The sequence below is a fragment of the Crinia signifera genome, chromosome 9 (genome assembly GCF_055691185.1).
Source record: "Crinia signifera chromosome 9, ASM5569118v1, whole genome shotgun sequence".
Classification (NCBI taxonomy): Eukaryota; Metazoa; Chordata; class Amphibia; order Anura; family Myobatrachidae; genus Crinia; species Crinia signifera.
Window position 1 is genome coordinate 14,183,852 of NC_139225.1, and position 25,496 is coordinate 14,209,347.

At 47.4% G+C, this 25,496-nt stretch overlaps 1 protein-coding gene across 1 annotated transcript; it reads right to left on the reverse strand.

Moving 5' to 3' along the window:
- Positions 1–1,180: 1,180 nt before the first annotated feature.
- On the reverse strand, positions 1,181–25,496 carry LOC146037138 (ficolin-1-B-like). The gene is made up of 10 exons (XM_083161086.1): positions 25,340–25,496; positions 24,522–24,635; positions 23,588–23,632; positions 22,002–22,055; positions 19,320–19,355; positions 17,682–17,726; positions 16,333–16,460; positions 14,808–14,937; positions 7,074–7,208; positions 1,181–1,466 (listed from the first exon to the last, which is right to left on the reverse strand). Exons 1-10 carry the CDS (start codon positions 25,416–25,418, stop codon positions 1,207–1,209), a joined length of 1,026 nt encoding a protein of 341 aa, XP_083017212.1. The 5' UTR covers positions 25,419–25,496; the 3' UTR covers positions 1,181–1,206.

Genomic DNA, 25,496 nt, shown 5'->3' on the forward strand with positions numbered 1-25,496 from the left:
GCCGATGGACCTGGCCAATGTGATCAGCTGTGTGTGTGTGTCCGATGGACCTGGCCAATGTGATCAGCTGTGTATGTCCGATGGACCTGGCCAATGTGATCAGCTGTGTATGTCCGATGGATCCGGCCGGTGCGATCAGCTGTGTGTATGTGTCCGATGGACATGACCAATGTGATCAGCTGTGTGTATGTGTCCGATGGACCTGGCCAATGTGATCAGCTGTGTATGTCCGATGGATCCGGCCGGTACGATCAGCTGTTGTGTCCGATGGATCCGGCCGGTGCAATCAGCTGTTGTGTCTGATGGATCCGGCCAGCCAGTGCGATCAGCTGTGTGTATGTGTCCGATGGACATGACCAGTGTGATCAGCTGTGTGTGGCCGATGGACCCGGCCAATGTGATCAGCTGTGTGTGTGTCCGATGGACCTGGCCAATGTGATCAGCTGTGTATGTCCGATGGATCCGGCCGGTACGATCAGCTGTTGTGTCCGATGGATCCGGCCAGCCAGTGCGATCAGCTGTGTGTGTCACACTGGGAGACTTTGAGCTGAAAGCCGTCCAGTGTACAGTGCAGCGATGATTGGAGAGCGCTGATGGACGAGTCCGCATCATCACTGGCCCCACCGCTAGTATTACCAGCAGATGAGAAACGGGGTGGACGGCTTTCAATAGCACATGCGCTTTTTATGGAAAGTTTCCAAATCTCACAAGTATATGGGCACCTTGGGGGAAATTTAAATTCAGAAAGTGACAGATTTGGTAAGAAATCCCCAGTTTTTTTTTAAAGTGGCAATCACTTACACTGAAAAAACTGTTTGATTTTGCAGTGTAAATGATTGCCACTTTAAAAAAACTGGAGATTTCTTACCAAATCTCTGCTTCTAAATCTCTCATCCTAATAAGTTTCACCCCTTCAGTCTTTTGTATACCCCAATCTATATGGGGCCCTAGTTAAGATGTATGGCCATCCCTTCACCTAGCAAATGAAGGCAAAGTCATAGAGAGATGTAATCTCACACACTCGGTGCCCACAGAGCCCTTGGCCTGGGCCTAGGTTGCCTATTAGATAACCCAGCTCTGCATTCATAGTTGTAGGATAATTTAATAACAATCCTGTTTGGACACTTTACATTTAGTACATATTTATTTATCGGATCACACACATCAAATTAATACCAGATATCTGAATAGTTTTTATTGTTTGATTTAATATTCTGGCCGGAACTTTATTTCCGATGACTTGAGAGAATAATAGTTGCCTCTGAAGTGGTACCAGATGACCCCTTTGCCCTTGGTTTTGTGTACCCCCTGTAAGTACTCCCCGTTCAGGTTAGACAAATGACAGGACTCAAACCACCAGCCGCTTTTATAATATTGCGCACAACTTTGCGAGTCCTTAGACGACTTGTCATTGTTCCGGTCCCTGGTGGAAAAGGCCTGATTATTCTGCGTTGCGAGTGAATCCCCTAGACAAAGGAAATTCAGATTAAATAAGAAACTTGTAATAAATGCTCACAGTCAAAAACCTATTTATTTAGTGGCGATGTGAGGTGGCACTGTGCACCGGTACACATCACCACTGATTATAGTATCCCAATACCATAGGTTATAATGTGTATGTGTGAGAAAGACGCTGCAATGTGGGTGGTTGCCAGGTGCCCGCTGCCATATAACTGATAAACCATATACCAGGCACTCCCAACCACAGTCCTAAAGGCACACTAACGGTATAGGTTTTAAGCTTCGTACATACAGAGCAATTGGTCGCTGAGCGATATATCGATGAGCGACCAAATTGTTGAGTGTCCCGTTTTCATCAGAGACCACCGATGGTCGCTGATGAAAACGAGACACTGCCGGGGGAAGCCGCTGGTCGCAGAAGCATGCTCCAGCGACCAGCTACCATTGCAGGGCTGGTTGCAGAAGCAGGCTTAGTCCATATCGCAAGGCCAAGTAGTATGTACAGGCAGGTATTGTACTACACCGCATGTACCCGGGAATTGACTATTGTAGTGTACTCAGAAATCGGGTGTAGTTCAAAATGGCACCATTAGTGCACCTTAAGGGCCGTAGTTGGGAATGCCTGCCCTGTACATAATGATTTCATGTCCCGTTATGGAACCAATTAGCTACAGTACAAAAATCTGTCTCCTCCTTAACCTTCTCCATGGGTGTATGTAGGCAGAGGCAGAACTCAGGGAGGCAATTGAGTCATCCGCCGCTGGGCTCCTGCTCCCAAGGGGGCACCTCTCCTCCACTGTCAATTTGAATCAGTTAATTGAAAGCCGTTGATATAGCTTCTGTGGCTGTCTCCTCCTCCTAGCAGGACCATAAATGTCACACTCTTTATTCTAAACATAATATCCATAACATACATACATGCATACATATATTTATATAAGATGGTGTGTGTGTTTGGGGGCGGGCACTGATATTTATCTTGCCTCCTGGCAACTGGGACGAACTTATGCCACTGTATGTAGGGAAGCATTAAAAGCTCTGTTCATCATTGGCCACACAAGCTGGGATCACCAATCATCTGCACTGTATGGCTGCATAAGCCTGGAGCGTGGCTATGCGCTGATAGTGGCCACACAAGCCTGGAGCGTGGCTCTGCGCCGATAGTGGCCACACAAGCCTGGAGCGTGGCTCTGCGCCGATAGTGGCCACACAAGCCTAGAGCGTGGCTCTGCGCCGATAGTGGCCACACAAGCCTGGAGCGTGGCTCTGCGCCGATAGTGGCCACACAAGCCTGGAGCGTGGCTCTGCGCCGATAGTGGCCACACAAGCCTGGAGCGAGTCGGTCTGTGTCATATGAGTTTTGTATAGAGGTGATTCCTTAAAGGTAAGCCAAGCCGCCCAGGTGGTAGTGAACCTAGTGGATGAGTTTGGAAAGGTGGAGGTGATATCTTCCATGTTCATATAAAAATCAACTCTTTGTAGCCATCGACATATTGGTGGTTGGATGGATGTCATCCAGAAGCAGGGAATGGTAGCTCTCGCTGCGTTCACCAAGTGGCGTAGCAGCGAGTTTTTGTATTGGGATAGTGGCATCTCCATCAAACTAAGTAGCCAAAATTCAGGGGTCTCTGGGACTGGGTGATCCGTGAGCTCCTGAGTGATTTTGTGGACTTGTTGCCAGAAGCCAGATAGCAGGTTGCATTGCCACCAGATGTGAAGAGGAGTACCTGTCGATTGTTTAAATCTCCAGCATAGAGTGGATACAGATGGGAACATTCTGTGTACTTGTTCAGGACAACGATACCATCTGGACATTATTTTATATTGGGTTTCTAGTACCTAAATGGAGGGCGAGCTAGCAAATGTGTATCTGAATATACTGTACCACTGATCTTCTGAGAGTTCATGTTGTAGGTCTTTGTGCCAGTCTTTGATAAATTTGGGAGCCGGGAGAGAGAGGCTAGATAGACAAAGCTGGTATAGTTGCGAGATCAAATGTTTGGGTAGGGAATCGGCTAAGCATAAATTTTCAAAAGGGGTGGGTGACCATCCTATCGGGCGTAGTGGTGAGAAAGTTATGAGATGTCTTATTTGTAAATAGGTCCAGAAACTATTGGGGGGTAGGTCATATGTGAGGGTCAACTCTGTGAAGGAATGAAGACCCGTGGGGCTCACCAGGTGTGCCAGTCTCGAGACGCCAGCCTTGGACCACGCAGCAAGAGATGTTACAGTAAGAGCATTTGGTGGTATGTCTGGGTGAGAAAGTAAGGGCATGGGTAGAGAGAATTTAGGGCTGAAGGTGCGTAGGTGTCTATGCTTTTTCCAACATTTCAGGGTTGGGTCTAGTGTGGGGTGTCTAAGGTGTGGGATTTTCAAAAGCCAAGGAAGTATGTGGGAGTGTGTATTTGTGGTGGCGCTAATTATCTGTGGCCATTGTTTATCGGCCGTGAAACTCGTCATTTCGACAATTCTAGCCAGATGTATTGCGTGATAATAGCTTATAAAATGTGGAAGTTGTAGCCCCCCATCCTCTCGTCGTCTACTTAGTATCGACTTGGCTAATCTGTGTCCTTTTGATCCCCATACAAATCGGTTTGTCGCAGCCTGAAGTTCCTTAAAAAAGGCCTCTGGGCAGTGCCTGAAGTAGGTACAAGACCTTGGGCAGCACATTCAATTTTATGGTATTTATTCTACCCATCCAAGATAGGTTGAGGTTTGTCCACTTATTAAGATCAGTTTTGAGTTTATGGAGTAGTGGAAGTAGGTTAAGTCTATAAAGGTCTGCTATGTCACGTGACAGAAGGACCCCCAGATATTTAAAGTGTGTGGGATGCCAGATGAAAGAAAAAGATCCGCTCAACCCTTCTATGATGCGTGGCTGAGTAGATATATTTAACGCGATAGATTTTGTGTAGTTGATCTTGAAGTTTGAAAGGGTGTTGATTCTATGAATTCGGACATGAGCACTGGGAGGGATGTGACAGGGTCAGATATGGTGGCCAGTAAATCATCAGCATACAGTGCCAATTTGTATTCCTGAGTTCCTGCTTTTATGCCATGAATATTTGGGTTAGCTCTAATGCCTCCATGCAGAGCACAAAGATAAGTGGAGAGAGAGGACAGCCTTGTCTGGTCCCGTTTTTTATTCCGAAGGAATTGGAGAAGGTGCCATTCACTCTAACTTTTGCCGATGGGGAGCTATATAATGCCAATATACGCTGGAGGCAAGTGGGGCCCCAGGCCCAGATGGCCAAGGACCCCCTCTATGAAGTGCCAGTCGACTCTATCGAAGGCCTTCTCAGCATCCGTGGACAGGAAGACCACGTGGGCAGTGCCAATCCTTGCGGCATGGAGAAGGTCAAGAATTTTGGAGGTATTATCCTTTGCCTCCCGGCCTGGCACAAAGCCCACCTGATCCCCATGTATTACTTCAGGAAGAAGAGGGCTCAATCGATTTGCCAGCATCTTGGCATATAGCTTCACATCGCAATTAAGCAGGGAGATGGGTCGATAACTCGAGCCTTGAGTGGGGTCCTTGCCCTCCTTAGGTATTACAGAGATGTGGGCCTCTAGTGTTTGAGTAGAGAAACCTGACTCTATGGAGATTGAGTGCATGCCTTTAGGTATAAAGGCAATAGGGATGTTTTAAAAGTTTTATAGTAACAGACAGGGAGGCCGTCTGGACCAGGGCTTTTTCCCGTTGGGGTAGACGTCAGGGCTGCCTCAAGTTCCTCTATTGTAAAGGGTTTTTCTAGGGAGTTTAGGTCGTCTACAGATAACTCGGGGAAGTTGATTTCGTGGAGATAGTCCTTGACTAACAGTTTTGGATCTTGTATGGGCAGGTTAGGGTGTTCTGATCTCAAGTTATAGAGAGCAGAGTAACAATGCTGGAATGATTCAGCTATTTGGGGGAGAGTGTGGACCATCTTACCGCTGGGATTTCGCACTGCATGTACATAGGATTGTAGTCTTTGTGCTCGGGGCGCGCGAGCCAGCATGGCGCCGGGTTTATTGCCCCATAGATAGTATTTATGTCTACATTTGCCTATATCCCTCCTGGTTGTGTCACTTAGAAGTTAAATGGCACCAGTTTTAAACTAAATGATTTTATCACATGTAATTCCAAAAATGTAATTTATTTTTTACAATGTGACTGTGGCTTATTTTACGTGGGTAAGACCACCAGAAATTTAAAAACACGTTTAGCTGAACACATGTATAACATAAGAAAGGGTTTAGAAACCCACACGGTTCCAGCACACTTCAAGAAGGTCCACAATTCAAAAGAATGTTGTATTAAATCTTTTGGTGGCCTTGAAGTAATTTTACCCACATGGCGTAATAAAAATATTGAAACCCGTCTAGCTCAGTCCGAAATGAAATGGATTTTTAAACTGAATACTCTGGTGCCAAATGGTATAAATAGTGAATTCGAGATCAAATGGTTTTTATAAGTATCTAATTTTAATTCCTTTTTTTAAATGTTTTATCAGCTTGTTATATCCTTTTTAAATGTTTAAGAATTGTGTATAATAAATGTATTGCTATTTATTATTATTGACAGCCCATTCCCCTTGTTCTCCTCCCCCTTTCTTGCTTCTTTTGTATATGGACCAATAAAAATAAAACAGACCTATAATATTCTGCAAAGAATTGGCTTCTGAAGAAGAAAAAGGACAAGAGAATCATTCTCTGAAGATTTGTTTTTGATGTGAATTTCTGTTGCAAATGTAAATAATCTGTAACATCGGGCTATGTGCAATACGTATATGCAATGTACCGGAAGTGACAGTCCGGCTAATGGAACGCAAGGACATCATCCGGTGGAACGCAAAAGACGCTCGTCCCACTTCTGATTGCAGCCCCGCTCACTTCCGCTTCCTGTATTGGCGTCCTGGAGTGTAATGCTCCTTGGCGCCATTTTTTGCTATTTAAATCCCACCATGCTTCTGATGAGGGATGCATTTAGCAGGTGTTCCCGTGGCTGGTAGAATCACCCTTGTATGTTCGCTGGAGGATCCTGGAATCTACACCACTCCATTTCATCCCGATAAGAAAGGTTTCCGGAGCCTGAGGATCGGTGAAGAAAGGTCTGGGTGTAACCTCCCACAAGTATATCACCGGCTGGTGATTATATGCTTTTTTAAACCTGGAAATTGTGAGTGCATAATAAATTGTTATCCCCTTTCAGAAAAAGGTGTGCACTATTCTTTTTTCTGTTTTAGAATATACAGAAATCAAAAACTCCACCATCCATAACTTACTGGAGATTTGGGACCCTATCTGTTGATTTATCCTTGGTGGCCCAATTAAGATCTACCTCTAGGCATTTCTAGTGCAGAAGATGCAGAAAGTGCAGTTTCTGGTGCAGAAGATGCAGTCTGCTTACAGATACTAATGACCCAGCCAGTAGCGGAACTTGTGAGTGGGTGGCCCAGGTGCAAAAATTTCAGTTGGGCCCCGCAACTCCACTCCAGCCCAAGTTCCCTATATGCCACACAGCAGTAGGCGGCAGCAGTGGCCCCTTAGTCCTCATGAGCCCGGATGCAATGCACCTGCTGCAATAATGGTGACCCAGGCCTCATTACAATCTGCATAGGAATCCAGGTTACCTGCTGTTCCCCCGGCGTATGAGCTGTAGCGCAAGACGTATTGCTCAGACTCTGCCTCCACTTGGAAATCCTTGTATATTGCATAGGTCCGATTGCCTTCGAAGTCTTCCAAATCGAATCGCAGTAGGTACGAGCCTGCAGGAATTATGGGGGATTACGGATTAGTGGTCAGTACGATCTCTTATCAGCCCAGCAATGCCTATGAGGTTCACAAGTCCAGAAGGACAGCCCCCTCATTCATCAGCTAGCTGCCCTGATTGGCCGCTAAAATACCAGGTGCAGTGGGCGGGGAATCGTGCAGGAGACTAGGTCCCCTTTATTGTAACCCATTGTCCACAGCAAAGACCAGTAGACTCACACCTGTCCCATTCTACTTGGTAATGGAAGGAGACAAAGGCGGCACACTGATATCTGCAGTATAGATCCTACATAAGCTAGCATGAGACTGAAGGTGTGTACACATTGGGGGTTATTCTGGTTCAGTCGCAAAGGCACATTCACTCTCTAATGGACAAAACCATGTGTACTGCAGGTGGGGCTGATGTAACATGTGCAGAGAGAGTTAGATTTGGGTGGGGGGTGTACTTCAAACTGATATCTATATTGCAGTGTAAAAATAATGCAGCCAGTATTTACCCTGCACAGAAACAACTTAACACCCAAATGTAACTCTCTTTGCACATGTTACATCAGCCCCACCTGCAGTGCACATGGTTTTGTCCATTAGAGAGTGAACTAGAATAACCCCCATTATGCGGTAATTGTTAATGATATCCATGATAACCATATTATCATGCATATTGGCTAATGTGTACGCGCTATGGCACTGCAGTTTAAGTAGCAATGGGCTTGTCCGGTCCGTGCATGTTGCCGTGGTCTCTGCGTGAGGTCACAACCATATGCTGCCACCCAGAACATGGCTGGATGTGCAGCTAGGGAGCAGCTGTCGATATGCGAGCACAGGTTGAATATCCCTTATCCAAATATCCGTTATCCAAATTATTCCTAAAACACCAGTCTCCATAATGTACTTTTTTTTTTTTGCTAAAAACCTACTGGGTACATCTGTAACTGGCACTACTGGGGACATCTGTAACTGGCACTACTGGGGAAATGATATGTGACTGTCACTACTGGGGACATCTGTAACTGGCACTACTGGGGAAATTATATGTGACTGTCACTACTGGGTACATCTGTAACTGGCACTACTGGGGAAATTATATGGGACTGGCACTACTGGGTACATCTGTAACTGGCACTACTGGGTACATCTGTAACTGGCACTACTGGGGAAATTATATGTGACTGGCACTACTGGGTACATCTGTAACTGGCACTACTGGATACATCTGTAACTGGCACTACTGGGGAAATAATATGTGACTGGCACTACTGGGTACATCTGTAACTGGCACTACTGGATACATCTATAACTGGCACTACTGGGGAAATTATATGTGACTGGCACTACTGGGGAAATAATATGTGACAGCCACTACTGGGTACATCTGTAACTGGCACTACTGGGTACATCTGTAACTGGCACTACTGAGGACATGATGTGTAACTGACAGTACTGGGTACATCTGTAACTGGCACTGTGGACATAATATGTAACTGGCACTACTGAGGACTTGATGTGTAACTGGTACTACTGGGTACATCTGTAACTGGCACTACTGGGGAAATTATATGTGACTGGCACTACTGGGTACATCTGTAACTGGCACTACTGGGGAAATTATATGTGACTGGCACTACTGGGTACATCTGTAATTGGCACTACTGAGGACATGATGTGTAACTGGCACTACTGGGTACATCTGTAACTGGCACGACTGGGGAAATTATATGTGACTGGCACTACTGGGTACATCTGTAACTGGCACTACTGAGGACATGATATGTAACTGGTACTACTGGGTACATCTGTAACTGGCACGACTGGGGAAAATATATGTGACTGGCACTACTGGGTACATCTGTAACTGGCACTACTGAAGACATGATGTGTAACTGGCACTTCTGGATACATCTGTAACTAGCACTACTGAGGACATGATGTGTAACTGGCACTACTGGGTACATCTGTAACTGGCACTGTGGACATACAGTAATATGTAACTGGCACTACTGGGGAAATTATATGTAACTGGCACTACTGGGGAAATTATATGTGACTAGCACTACTGGGTACATGTGTATCTGGCACTACTTGGTACATCTGTATCTGGCACTACTGGGTACATCTGTATCTGGCACTACTGGGTACATCTGTATCCGGCACTACTGGGTACATCTGTATCCGGCACTACTGGGTACATCTGTATCCGGCACTATTGGGTACATCTGTATCTGGCACAACTGGGGAAATTATATGTAACGGCACTACTGGGTACATCTGTATCTGGCACTACTGGATACATCTATAACTGGCACTACTGGGTACATCTGTAACTGGCACTACTGGGGAAATTATATGTAACAGGCACTACTGGGTACATCTGTAACTGGCACTACTGGGTACATCTGTAACTGACACTACTGGGTACATCTGTAACTGGCACTACTGGGGAAATTATATGTGACTGGCACTACTGGGTACATCTGTAACTGGCACTACTGGGGAAATAATATGTGACTGGCACTACTGGGTACATCTGTAACTGGCACTACTGGATACATCTATAACTGGCACTACTGGGGAAATTATATGTGACTGGCACTACTGTGGAAATAATATGTGACAGCCACTACTGGGTACATCTGTAACTGGCACTACTGGGTACATCTGTAACTGGCACTACTGAGGACATGATGTGTAACTGACAGTACTGGGTACATCTGTAACTGGCACTGTGGACATAATATGTAACTGGCACTACTGAGGACTTGATGTGTAACTGGTACTACTGGGTACATCTGTAACTGGCACTACTGGGGAAATTATATGTGACTGGCACTACTGGGTACATCTGTAACTGGCACTACTGGGGAAATTATATGTGACTGGCACTACTGGGTACATCTGTAATTGGCACTACTGAGGACATGATGTGTAACTGGCACTACTGGGTACATCTGTAACTGGCACGACTGGGGAAATTATATGTGGCTGGCACTACTGTGTACATCTGTAACTGGCACTACTGAGGACATGATGTGTAACTGGCACTACTGGGTACATCTGTAACTGGCACGACTGGGGAAAATATATGTGACTGGCACTACTGGGTACATCTGTAACTGGCACTACTGAAGACATGATGTGTAACTGGCACTTCTGGGTACATCTGTAACTGGCACTACTGAGGACATGATGTGTAACTGGCACTACTGGGTACATCTGTAACTGGCACTGTGGACATACAGTAATATGTAACTGGCACTACTGAGGACATGATGTGTAACTGGCACTACTGGGGAAATTATATGTAACTGGCACTACTGGGGAAATTATATGTGACTAGCACTACTAGGTACATCTGTATCTGGCACTACTGGGTACATCTGTATCTGGCACTACTGGGTACATCTGTATCCGGCACTACTGGCTACATCTGTATCCGGCACTACTGGGTACATCTGTATCCAGCACTATTGGGTACATCTGTATCTGGCACTACTGGGGAAATTATATGTAACGGCACTACTGGGGAAATTATATGTAACTGGCACTACTGGGTACATCTGTATCTGGCACTACTGGGGAAATTATATGTAACTGGCACTACTGAGGACATGATATGTAACTGGCACTACTGGGTACATCTGTTACTGGCACTTCTGGGTACATCTGTAACTTGCACTGTGGACAAACAGTAATATGTAACTGGCACTAATGAGGACATGATGTGTAACTGGCACTACTGGGGAAATTATATGTAACTGGCACTACTGGGGAAATTATATGTGACTAGCACTACTAGGTACATCTGTATCTGGCACTACTGGGTACATCTGTATCTGGCACTACTGGGTACATCTGTATCCGGCACTACTGGGTACATCTGTATCCGGCACTACTGGGTACATCTGTATCCGGCACTATTGGGTACATCTGTATCTGGCACTATTGGGTACATCTGTATCTGGCACTACTGGGGAAATTATATGTAACTGGCACTACTGGGGAAATTATATGTGACTGGCACTACTGGGTACATCTGTAACTGGCACTACTGGGGAAATTATATGTGACTGGCACTACTGGGTACATCTGTAATTGGCACTACTGAGGACATGATGTGTAACTGGCACTACTGGGTACATCTGTAACTGGCACGACTGGGGAAATTATATGTGGCTGGCACTACTGTGTACATCTGTAACTGGCACTACTGAGGACATGATGTGTAACTGGCACTACTGGGTACATCTGTAACTGGCATGACTGGGGAAAATATATGTGACTGGCACTACTGGGTACATCTGTAACTGGCACTACTGAAGACATGATGTGTAACTGGCACTTCTGGGTACATCTGTAACTGGCACTACTGAGGACATGATGTGTAACTGGCACTACTGGGTACATCTGTAACTGGCACTGTGGACATACAGTAATATGTAACTGGCACTACTGAGGACATGATGTGTAACTGGCACTACTGGGGAAATTATATGTAACTGGCACTACTGGGGAAATTATATGTGACTAGCACTACTAGGTACATCTGTATCTGGCACTACTGGGTACATCTGTATCTGGCACTACTGGGTACATCTGTATCCGGCACTACTGGCTACATCTGTATCCGGCACTACTGGGTACATCTGTATCCAGCACTATTGGGTACATCTGTATCTGGCACTACTGGGGAAATTATATGTAACGGCACTACTGGGGAAATTATATGTAACTGGCACTACTGGGTACATCTGTATCTGGCACTACTGGGGAAATTATATGTAACTGGCACTACTGAGGACATGATATGTAACTGGCACTACTGGGTACATCTGTTACTGGCACTTCTGGGTACATCTGTAACTTGCACTGTGGACAAACAGTAATATGTAACTGGCACTAATGAGGACATGATGTGTAACTGGCACTACTGGGGAAATTATATGTAACTGGCACTACTGGGGAAATTATATGTGACTAGCACTACTAGGTACATCTGTATCTGGCACTACTGGGTACATCTGTATCTGGCACTACTGGGTACATCTGTATCCGGCACTACTGGGTACATCTGTATCCGGCACTATTGGGTACATCTGTATCTGGCACTATTGGGTACATCTGTATCTGGCACTACTGGGGAAATTATATGTAACTGGCACTACTGGGGAAATTATATGTGACTGGCACTACTGGGTACATCTGTAACTGGCACTACTGGGGAAATTATATGTGACTAGCACTACTAGGTACATCTGTATCTGGCACTACTGGGTACATCTGTATCTGGCACTACTGGGTACATCTGTATCCGGCACTACTGGGTACATCTGTATCCGGCACTATTGGGTACATCTGTATCTGGCACTATTGGGTACATCTGTATCTGGCACTACTGGGGAAATTATATGTAACTGGCACTACTGGGGAAATTATATGTGACTGGCACTACTGGGTACATCTGTAACTGGCACTACTGGGGAAATAATATGTGACTGGCACTACTGGGTACATCTGTAACTGGCACTACTGAATACATCTATAACTGGCACTACTGGGGAAATTATATGTGACTGGCACTACTGGGGAAATAATATGTGACAGCCACTACTGGGTACATCTGTAACTGGCACTACTGGGTACATCTGTAACTGGCACTACTGAAGACATGATGTGTAACTGACAGTACTGGGTACATCTGTAACTGGCACTGTGGACATAATATGTAACTGGCACTACTTAGGACTTGATGTGTAACTGGTACTACTGGGTACATCTGTAACTGGCACTACTGGGGAAATTATATGTGACTGGCACTACTGGGTACATCTGTAACTGGCACTACTGGGGAAATTATATGTGACTGGCACTACTGGGTACATCTGTAATTGGCACTACTGAGGACATGATGTGTAACTGGCACTACTGGGTACATCTGTAACTGGCACGACTGGGGAAATTATATGTGGCTGGCACTACTGTGTACATCTGTAACTGGCACTACTGAGGACATGATGTGTAACTGGCACTACTGGGTACATCTGTAACTGGCACGACTCGGGAAAATATATGTGACTGGCACTACTGGGTACATCTGTAACTGGCACTACTGAAGACATGATGTGTAACTGGCACTTCTGGGTACATCTGTAACTGGCACTACTGAGGACATGATGTGTAACTGGCACTACTGGGTACATCTGTAACTGGCACTGTGGACATACAGTAATATGTAACTGGCACTACTGAGGACATGATGTGTAACTGGCACTACTGGGGAAATTATATGTAACTGGCACTACTGGGGAAATTATATGTGACTAGCACTACTAGGTACATCTGTATCTGGCACTACTGGGTACATCTGTATCCGGCACTACTGGGTACATCTGTATCCGGCACTACTGGGTACATCTGTATCCGGCACTATTGGGTACATCTGTATCTGGCACTATTGGGTACATCTGTATCTGGCACTACTGGGGAAATTATATGTAACTGGCACTACTGGGGAAATTATATGTAACTGGCACTACTGGGTACATCTGTATCTGACACTACTGGGGAAATAATATGTAACTGGCACTACTGAGGACATGATATGTAACTGGCACTACTGGGTACATCTGTTACTGGCACTTCTGGGTACATCTGTTACTGGCACTTCTGGGTACATCTGTAACTGGCACTACTGGGAAAAATTATATGTAACAGGCTCTAAATATGTGCAAGAAAATGATTACTTGGTGTTCAAATCCAGTTCCTGAGATTGTTTCATGCACAAATAAAATATATTTGTAAGTGTTTCATGTGTTTACACAACATAAATGCCCGATATCTAATTAAATATAAAAATATTCCAAAATACAGGATAATCCGTTATCCAAAATGCTTCTCGTCCCGAGTATTTTGGATACGGAATACTCAACCTGTAATTTGCTGTACTTGGTTGTGAATGGATGTTTTACATAAACTTAGCAGCCCGCAGGGTAACACCCACATCATTCGATGGTCGCCAACCATCGAATGATGTGGAACGTGCACGCAGATCTCATATTGCTCAGAGCAACCTGAGATCTGCATGCACATTCGGAGGGAAGTGGGCGGGCAGCATCTGGTGATGTCAGCTGCCCACCCCCTGCGTCATCGGTCCATTAGCATATGGGTATGGCCATAAAATGCTGGGCGTTTCCATATGCTAATGGCCAGCCCTCTGCCCCCAATTCCCCCAAGAATGGCTGCGTGCACCCAGTGAACATATCAGCCACCTGCGAACAGACCAGAATAAGGTCCATTAGACCTGATTCATTAGTGATCGGTCCACTGCAGTTTCACACGTTCGGCCAGGCGGCAGAGGGCATTGAGCAGCGAATGACTGATGCTTATCGAGTTGTCCTGAATCAGGCCCAATGTCCACGCACCTTAAGGGCCTGAGTAAGCTTTTGAACGCAAACCAAGAAAGCGCACCACTGGGAAAGCCCACGCTGCAGGTGGGGCAGATGTAACACATATACTGATATACTGTGGGCATTAAATGTACATTATGAAAGACCAGTTTGCTTGTCACCTCCATTAGAGGATGGGGACTACTTGTTACTCACCCGAGGATGTCAGGCGATTGATGTTCTCATTTCCAAGCCAAAATTCCCCCAGCTGGCTGCCAAACCCATTCTGGTAGCTGGACCAGTCGCGGTCGAAGTTCTCCGAGCCGTCCATGCGCCTCTGGAAGACCTGAGATCAGACAGTGGTTACCCAACAGGGGATGCGGTCATTTGGTCTACAGCTCTCATCCCAATTCCTCCCCTCCCATCTCTAATGCTACAACCCCGGCTTCCTCAGGCGGACCTTGCTGTCGGTGCCGGTGTTCTGACATCACAAACTCATTAAAGTTCCGACATAAACCCAAGGAGGAGCCGCACTGCGGTTCTGGGCCCAGCTAATTAAAATGTTATACTGTATATTAGTCACTCACTGCCTCTCCCTGGTGTTACCCACTGTCTCTCCCTGTCACCCTCTCCTCCCTGTCACTCACTGCTAGTCACCCTCTCGTTGGTGTTACCCACTGCCTCTCCCTGTCATCTTCTCCTCCCTGTCACCCACTGCCTCTATCAGTCACCCACTGCTTGTCACCCTTTCCCTGGTGTTACCCACTGCCTCTCCCTGTCATCCTCTCCTCCATGTCACCCACTGCCTCTCCCAGTCACCCACTGCTAGTCACCCTTTCCCTGGTGTTAACCACTGCCTGTCCCTGTCATCCTCTTCTCCCTGTCACCCACTGCCTCTCCCAGTCACCCACTGCTTGTCACCCTTTACCTGGTGTCACCCACTGCCTCTCCCAGTCATCCTCTCCTCCCTGTCACCCACTGCCTCTCCCTGTCACCCACTGCTAGTCAACCTCACCCTGGTGTTACCCACTGCCTCTCCCTGTCACCCACTGCTAGTCACCCTCTCCCTGGTGTTACCCACTGCCTCTCCCATATAAGCGGCCACGAGAAACCTTTTTTAAAAATGTATGTTGCACTAGCCAAAGGGTTCATTGTGCCCTTCAGCCAATGCAGGAAAATGGCGCTGATGATCATTTGAATGTATACATCTCGGATTCCCCCCCCCCCCGAAATGCTGCATAATATGGGCTAGGTGAGATCAGGGAGCAGAAAGCCTCTGTGCACTACCCCCTGTGTTCTTTTGTGTGGGATTGGGATAAAAGGAGGCCACGTGTATATATCGTGTGACTTGTGGAACCGCTAATAACATCTGTATGCTATATCCCCTTGAAAAAGGTAAAAGTTTTTTAAAAATTGCAGACAGATCCTGCAATGACAGAATTGGCAAAATGCTATTCTATCTTCCAGCTGTCCTGACGTGAGCCCCGGGTTATATTCACCCTCTATGGGGGGGTTTTTGGATCCCATCTTCCCGCTGTCCTGACGTGAGCCGCGGGTTATATTCTCCCTCTATGGGTGTGGGGGGGGGTTGTGGACCCCATCTTCCCCCTGCCCTGACGTGAGCCCTGGGTTAATGTAATGTTAGAGTAACACAATCCTTAGTTTATTTTAGAACATTAGAGAGAATAAGAAGTGGCCACGTAGATCCGGTATGGCGGGTATGTCATCTATTGCGACTTACAATCCAGCCTCCTCCATCTGTATCCATATCGCATAGGACTACCAAGGGCCGTTTGCCATCTGGGTATATCGTATACCATCCGGTCAGGTGTAAACCTTGGTCTTTCAGCTGCTTACAGTTCTTAGCACCTATACATAAAGCAGAAATGTCACCCTCGTGGAACAATGGCCTCTTACACCTCTGGCATCGAGTAACATTATAGTAACCGCGCTGAGCATGGAAAAGAGAGCAGCGAATATTCCCGGGAATAAACAGAACACTTTCTAGTATTTATTAAGGGTTCATTGAGACCGTGTTAAATTGTTCTGACTTGTAATGCCGGCCTCTATATACAGGGGTGGCTCTGGGAGTCGTGGACATTTTTCTGGTTGACTTGCAAAGCTTCAAATTTCGCAGCCTTGCGAGTCCACCAGATGCCACCCGCACGGCCGGCCGCACCCCCCTCGCATGTCGCAATTCCCCGCAGGCATGCAAATGGAAGATTTACATAATCATCCATTCTCAGCCGTGCAGTCACAAAACATCGCTATTATTATCAGACATCCTGCATCAGGCCTGGACAATTTGTGGTTCTACAACTGTTGACCACAAATAACTGCTCATTGCAGGCCATGTACGCTGAGTCACCAAATCACTGCTCATTGCCGGCCATGTACCCTGAGACCACAAATTACTGCTCATTGCCGGCCATGTATACTGAGTCACCAAATTACTGCTCATTGCCGGCCATGTACCCTGAGACCCCAAATTACTGCTCATTGCCAGCCATGTACGCTGAGTCACCAAATCACTGCTCATTGCCGGCCATGTATACTGAGTCACCAAATTACTGCTCATTGCCGGCCATGTACCCTGAGCCCCCACATCACTGCTCATTGCCGGCCATGTACGCTGAGTCACCAAATCACTGCTCATTGCCGGCCATGTACGCTGAGCCCCCACATCACTGCTCATTGCCGGCCATGTACGCTGAGTCACCAAATCACTGCTCATTGCCGGCCATGTACCCTGAGACCCCAATTTACTGCTCATTGCCGGCCATGTACCCTGAGACCCCAAATTACTGCTCATTGCTGGCCATGTATACTGAGTCACCAAATTACTGCTCATTGCCGGCCATGTACCCTGAGCCCCCACATCACTGCTCATTGCCGGCCATGTATGCTGAGTCACCAAATCACTGCTCATTGCTGGCCATGTATGCTGAGCCTGCAAATCACTAGATAATGAATGCAGCTGTTTCTGGGGGTTTCAACTGGCTACTGGCTGTACTGAAATAAATCCCCCCGGAGGGATGTGCGGTTGCTGATCCTTACACCAGAACGGAGACAGCCCTACCACAGACTTACCGCTAAATTCCTTAGGACACGAGACTCCCCTTTCACCCTTGGCACCTGGAAATAGAGCAGAAAAAGTTACTGCAGTATATAGTATTATATTATATTATTCTGTAAAATGTTCTCTAAACATTTTTATAAAACCCTAATAACCAACTTTATTAGCTGTATGATAATCAGTGATAACATCCCCTGTACTAGGATGCAGCCCACAGCTCTATGCACCAGATGTACTAGGGTGCAGCCCAGAGCTCTATGTACCAGATGTACTAGGATGCAGCCCAGAGCTCTATGCACCAGATGTACCGGGATGCAGCCCAGAGCTCTATGCACCAGATGTACTAGGACGCAGCCCAGAGCTCTATGTACCAGATGTACGAGGACGAAGCCCAGAGTTTTATCTACCAGATGTACTAGGGTGCAGCCCACAGCTCTATGCACTAGATGTACTAAGATGCAGCCCAGAGCTCTATGCACCAGATGTACTAGGATGCAGCCCAGAGCTCTATGCACCAGATGTACTAGGATGCAGCCCAGAGCTCTATGCACCAGATGTACTAGGATGCAGCTTAGAGGTCTATGCACCAGATGTACCGGGATGCAGCCCAGAGCTCTATGCACCAGATGTACTAGGACGCAGCCCAGAGCTCTATGTACCAGATGTACTAGGATGCAGCCCAGAGATCTATGTACCAGATGTACTAGGATGCAGCTTAGAGGTCTATGCACCAGATGTACCGGGATGCAGCCCAGAGCTCTATGCACCAGATGTACTAGGACGCAGCCCAGAGCTCTATGTACCAGATGTACGAGGACGAAGCCCAGAGTTTTATCTACCAGATGTACTAGGATGCAGCCCACAGCTCTATGTACCAGATGTACTAGGATGCAGCCCAGAGCTCTATGCACCAGATGTACTAGGACGCAGCCCAGAGCTCTATGCACCAGATGTACTAGGATGCAGCCCAGAGCTCTATGCACCAGATGTACTAGGATGCAGCTTAGAGGTCTATGCACCAGATGTACCGGGATGCAGCCCAGAGCTCTATGCACCAGATGTACTAGGACGCAGCCCAGAGCTCTATGTACCAGATGTACTAGGATGCAGCCCAGAGATCTATGTACCAGATGTACTAGGATGCAGCTTAGAGGTCTATGCACCAGATGTACTAGGATGCAGCCCAGAGATCTATGTACCAGATGTACTAGGATGCAGCTTAGAGGTCTATGCACCAGATGTACCGGGATGCAGCCAAGAGCTCTATGTAGCAGATGTATGAGGACGAAGCCCAGAGGTCTATGTACCAGATGTATGAGGACGAAGCCCAGAGCTCTATGCACCAGATGTACTAGGATGCAGCTTAGAGGTCTATGCACCAGATGTACCGGGATGCAGCCCAGAGCTCTATGCACCAGATGTACTAGGACACAGCCCAGAGCTCTATGTACCAGATGTACTAGGACGCAGCCCAGAGCTCTATGTACCAGATGTACGAGGACGAAGCCCAGAGTTTTATCTACCAGATGTACTAGGATGCAACCCAGAGTTCTATGTACAGATGCTATGTGTAGAGCATCTGTGTAGAGATGCTATGTAATATATAGCATCTTTGTGTAGAGATGCTATGTAATATATATATATATATTTACCTGGGACTCCCGGAAGACCTGGCATCCCTGGAATACCTGTAAAAGATTAAATAATGTATATGACACAGGCAATGCATAGCATCCAATGATGGCCTAGGATTGCCCCCCCCCCCCCCCCCCCCACAATCTCTCTCCCCAGCCTACACTGCTGTGTACTAGTGATGGACATCGGAAGCCCACCACTAAATGATGGCTTGGCATCCGCCATCAAATCTTTAGATGCAATGGCTACTGACCATTGCATCAAAAAACTAGATAGAAAATGGGGATGGCAGTGGGGGCGGGACCATCGCAACACAATTACATGTTTACCATTCATTGGCGGCAAACATCAGGACCCTGCCATCGTATGGTAAAACCACTACCATCAGAACAAAAGAATTGATGGTTGAGAACCATCGTTCTATGACGTCTATCCCTACTGTGTACGGGGCAGTGGAGGGTTCAGGGATGCTGCCACCACTCCACTCTCCTTACATGATGTGCACGGGACATTGCCACACCTCTTGGATTTAGCCACAACCGCCCCCAGCCTAATAGCTGTGCCTGTATCAGTGTGGTTGCCGCCTCATGCGCAGCGTTCCGGTGTTTGAAGGGAAATAGTAACATGTATCATTCGCAGGTTATGAACCATAGAAATAACACGTGGAAAGGGGACATATGATAACCAGATCGAACCAGCTGCACAGCGGAACCCCCAGGACCTGGTCCTGGTGATGAGCAAACAAAGACACAGCTGTGCATCTGGATTAAACCAACCAGAAGAGGTGAAAGCCGACACCCTGACCAATGGAAGACCTGCTGAATCCTATTGTTATTTCCCTTTAAAATGCTGCTCCCTGGGCCAGGGGCTCAGTATGCTGTGTTCAATCTTGACTACAGTCTCCCGGTCCAGGATACGCTGCGATGGATGACGATAACTGTTACTTTTTGTATTGGTGTGGTTGTATAGTTGATATTGTAATATTGCATCTGTGATTTAAACTGTGTTACTATTCTGTTACTTTGTTACCCCTTTGTGTCCGCTAGGGACTAAATTCATATGATTATTGGTTTGGACCTTTAATCTAAACGTATCCATCACTCTCATCTAAGTTATTACTGTTATCTGATGGAGTGTTAGGGACGCTCCCTGATATATATATGATGATCCCGGGCGTATCGTGAGCAGCTCTTGCCTATGCTTTTATTGCATCCATTCTGTGTGGTATCCAGCCCACAGTGTTTTACCTTTTGGTACAGTCCCTGCTGTTCTATCTGTGGACCCTAAAATATTAAAGTGTGTTTTATTTTTACATACTGCACTATGAAGCGCATTTCTTCTGTCCCTCTCTAGATATATATATATATACCCAGAGAAAAATGGAGAAACTCACCGGACTTGCTCGAAGCTTGTTTAATCTCACCAGTACATTAGTGCATTACAGTGGGTACAGGTCGACGTTTCGGTCCAGTGCAGGACCTTTTTCAAGACCCCCTTCCTGCTCTCTCCAGTTTGGAGAGAGCAGGAAGGGGGCACCCCGGCTGATGTTGATACATTTGGAGAGGATAGATAGATAGATAGATAGATAGATAGATAGATAGATAGATAGATAGATAGATAGAGATGGATAGATATAGATGGATAGATAGATAAAGATAGATAAGGATAGATAGATAGATAGATAGATAGATAGATAGATAGATAGATAGATAGATAGATAGATAGATAGATAGATAGATAGATAGGCGACCTAGCACTCCTGGTATATGAGTCAATGTATTTATGCCTCACCCCCCAAAACTGTCGCACCAATAAATGCTTCTTTTTCCTTCATCACAAACCCTGGAAGTGCCGTGCGAGTGATTCACCCTAGGGTGCTAATATCACTCATCAGCTGTATATATATATATATATATATATATATATATGCAAAAGAATGGAGAAGCGCACAATGAGCAAGGTAAAATACAGTTCCTTTACTGATAATATAAGCTCACATACATGTGGGTTAGGATATAACAGCTTGCCAAGCTTGTAGTGTGATGTCGGAACGGACCAGTTCACAGGACACGGGCGCAGGGGATACTCGGTTTCAGACAGCCTCTCACGCTGGAATATGCCGGTCTCCACGCTCCGTCTCTATCTCCATCTCCGACCAAACACACAGGATGACATTCTCACGTCCACCGCATAGGCCACGCCCAACGCGTTTCAACCGTAGTCTTCGTCACCCCCTGTCCGTTCCGACATCACACTACATAATACATGTATTGAAGCCTCTTCCTTATATACATATTAAGGTTTGAGTGAGTGAATTGTTGTTACCAAAGATACCACCATAAGGGTATAACTAGAGCGCCAAGGATGCGGATAAGGTACGCTACGCGGCGATGTGCTTAGGTATGCCCGTAGTTAGGAATAAAGGTTGACAGGTTTGTGTAGCATTGCGTAACCAGTGCAACTGACTTATTGTCCATCGTTTTACAAAATAATAGGATTTAACACTGTAATACCAGTATCAGGGTACTGGGAGGCTGGCGTGCTAGGAGGAGAGCTGGAAACTGTTCTCTGCCAGCCCCAATGTAACATTGCAATGAATGAGGACATTATATAAGTACAATGTGCATTACTAGCAGCTATCATACAGAAAGAGCCGCTGGCTGGTAACAATTGTGCATTGCATAGGAGTTTCCAATTACCTCGTAATCCCGGGGCTCCTGTACTCCCTCTGTCCCCAGGACGTCCTTGTTCACCTGAAATACAAAGTACCGAATGAACTCTGATGACGGCCGCTTGTATTCAGCAGAACAGTAGGGAATAAACATGACAACTGACCATAACCTGACTTTTGGCGGTGATGATGGCACTCCTGCTGCCATGTGTAAGAGATCAGCTGTCACCAGATGCCTTCAGGGTGCATCATAACTGCCAGGAGGATACTGCGTGTGTGTGTGGGGGGGAGGGGGGGGGGGCATCACAGCATCACATAGAGAGGGTTGAGGCCAGTCACAGCATATCAGAGAGGGGGTGAGGCCAATCACAGCATCACAAAGTGGCGGTGGGGCCAGTCACAGCATATCACAGAGGGGTTGAGGCCAGTCACAGCATCACACAGAGGGGATGGGGCCAGTCACAGCATCACACAGAGGGGATGGGGCCAGTCGCAGCATTCCACAGAGGCATGGGGCCAGTCACAGCATCCCACAGAGAGGGTGTGGCCAGTCATAGTATCACACAGAGGGGGTGGGGCCAGTCACAGCATCACAGAAGGGTGGGGACAGTCATAGCATCACACAGAGGGGATGAGGCCAGTCACAGTGTCCCACAGAGGATTGGGGCCAGTCACAGCATACCATAGAGGGGGGGGGGCAGTCACATTATCACAGAGGGGGTGATGCCAGTCACAGCATCCCACAGAGAGGGTGTGGCCAGTCATAGTATCACACAGAGGGGGTGGGGTCAATAACAGCCTTATAGAAGGGTGGGGACAATCACAGCATACCATAGAGAGGGGGGGGGGCAGTCACATTATCACAGAGGGGGTGATGCCAGTCACAACATCACACAGAGGGGATGAGACCAGTAACAGCATCACACAGAGGGGGTGGGGCCAGTCACAGCATCACACAGAGGGGGTGGGGTCAATCACAGCCTTATAGAAGGGTGGGGACAATCACAGCATCACAGAAGGGTGGGGCCAGTCACAGCATCACACAGAGAGGGTGGGGCCAGTCAAAGTATACACAAAGAGGGTGGGGCCAGTGACAGTATCACACAGAGTGGGTGGGGCCAATCAAAGCATTCTACAGAGAGGGTGGGACCAGTGACAGTATCACGCAGAGAGGTTGAGGCTAGTCACAGTATCACACAGAGAGGGCGGGACCAGTGACAGTATCACGCAGAGAGGGTGGGGCCAGCCACAGTATCACAAAGAGGGCATGGGCTGGGATTCTGTGGGAATTGGGCCTGTCGCTCACACACAATAGAGGCAGCAATATCATGAAGACATCAGCTAGGCCTGGGCTCTGGCTCCTGGTACTAGGCTGCATTCTCATGAACATCCATCACTAATAGCAGACACTGGGCCTAATTCATGTTTATAGGCAGGCCCGATGGTTACACATACGATGTCTTGGGGTCTGCTCAGGTACAGAACAGGTCTTGTGATGTCACTTACAGCCCCTTGTTGTGGGAGAGCAGAGAGGAGGCAGCACTATGGCATCTATCTACTACAAACTCCTCCCCTTGCGCTAGCATTATAATTAGATGGAGTGTCATTAGTTACCTCTCTCTCCAGGGGGCCCGGGGCTTCCTCGAAATCCTGGCAGACCTTGTACATATAACAAGAGAATCACAAGAGGAAACGTAAATGTACATTAGCCACAATGAGTCCGATTCAGACCTGAACGCACAGCTGCGACCTCACACAGTGGACAATAATCGATAATCTGCAAATGCATCTGGGAAGCAATGCGCGTGTGCAACGAATCCCTGCTGCGGTTTTCCTTCGCTAGCCGTATGCATGGTGAGTGACAAGAAGTAGGCGTCTGGGGGTGGTAACCCGACGTATAGTGGCCCCTGAATCAGGTGCTGCTGCGCGCTGGCCGCTATTGCTGCTGCGCGCTGGCCGCTATTGCTGCTGCGCACTGGCCGCTATTGCTGCTGCGCACTGGCCGCTATTGCTTCTGCGCACTGGCCGCTATTGCTGCTGCGCACTGGCCGCTATTGCTGCTGCGCACTGGCCGCTATTGCTGCTGCGCACTGGCCGCTATTGCTGCTGCGCACTGGCCGCTATTGCTGCTGCGCACTGGCCGCTATTGCTTCTGCGCACTGGCCGCTATTGCTGCTGCGCACTGGCCGCTATTGCTGCTGCGCACTGGCCGCTATTGCTGCTGCGCACTGGCCGCTATTGCTGCTGCGCACTGGCCGCTATTGCTTCTGCGCACTGGCCGCTATTGCTGCTGCGCACTGGCCGCTATTGCTGCTGCGCACTGGCCGCTATTGCTTCTGCGCACTGGCCGCTATTGCTGCTGCGCACTGGCCGCTATTGCTGTTGCGCACTGGCCGCTATTGCTGCTGCGCACTGGCCGCTCATTGCTTAGGATAAAACTCTCTGATAAATCAGCCCCCACGTGGGCAACTCATTGGGCTGTATTCTTAGCGCCACAATCAGTCAGAGGTCAGGGCGTCAGGGTAAGAAGAGGGTAATGTTGCGTTACCTGGCATTCCAGGTGGGCCCCTTGGTCCAGGGAACCCTGGAGTGCCGGGTTTCCCGGGACATCCTCGCAGGACGGAAAGACTTTCAGTATCGCCAACTTCAAGGATCTTTATTTCTAATGGAGAAAAAGAGAGAATTGTTTCCACAGCGTTCTGCGACGTGCTCAACGAGGGCCGGTGGGTGCTCGCTGAACGTCCCTCTCACAGCAAGTAGTGGCATGATGCCGCCATACATTGTTATGGCGCCCGTCAGAGCGAGTGTTGCTACACATGAGACGCGCAAGCCGCCAACACTCATATTACTGTTCTGTTGTGCCGCCATTTTGAAGGGCTGGTGACTAGTACTGGATACATGTGACCATAGCATAGACAAGGGGGACATTTACTAAACTTCTACAATTGAAGGGGGGTGATTTGGGGGGGGGGGGGACGGGGACCTGGGGGGAGCCTTCCGGTGGCTAGCGGGGGCTGGCTCGTGGCGAATCTACTGCCAGTCCCTGCAAAGATGAAAGCAGCTTCGTAAAATTACAGCAGCCAGTATTTTTCCTGCACAGAAACAAAATAATTCACCCAAATCTAACTCTATCTGCACATGTTACATCTGCCCACCTGCAGTGCACATGGTTTTGTCCATATGAGAGTGAATTTGCCTTTGCGAGTGAACAGAATAACCCCCAATATGTATTATCCATGTGTGTGTGCACATGATACAGTATATATTATCCAGCAGTGTGTGTGCTTGATATATATTATCCGTGTGTGTGTGTGTGTGTGTGTGTGTGTGATATGTACTATCCTGCAATGTGTGTACAACACTCACCTGGACAGTTCTCTTTGTCTGCCACACACAACACTGTGACTATCCCGAAGAAGAACGACAATTGGGACAGTGGTCTCATGGCTGCTGACTGATGTGTCTGGTGAAACGCGCAGCCTTATAACAAACACACAGTGTCAACATCTGTCATCACCAGTTC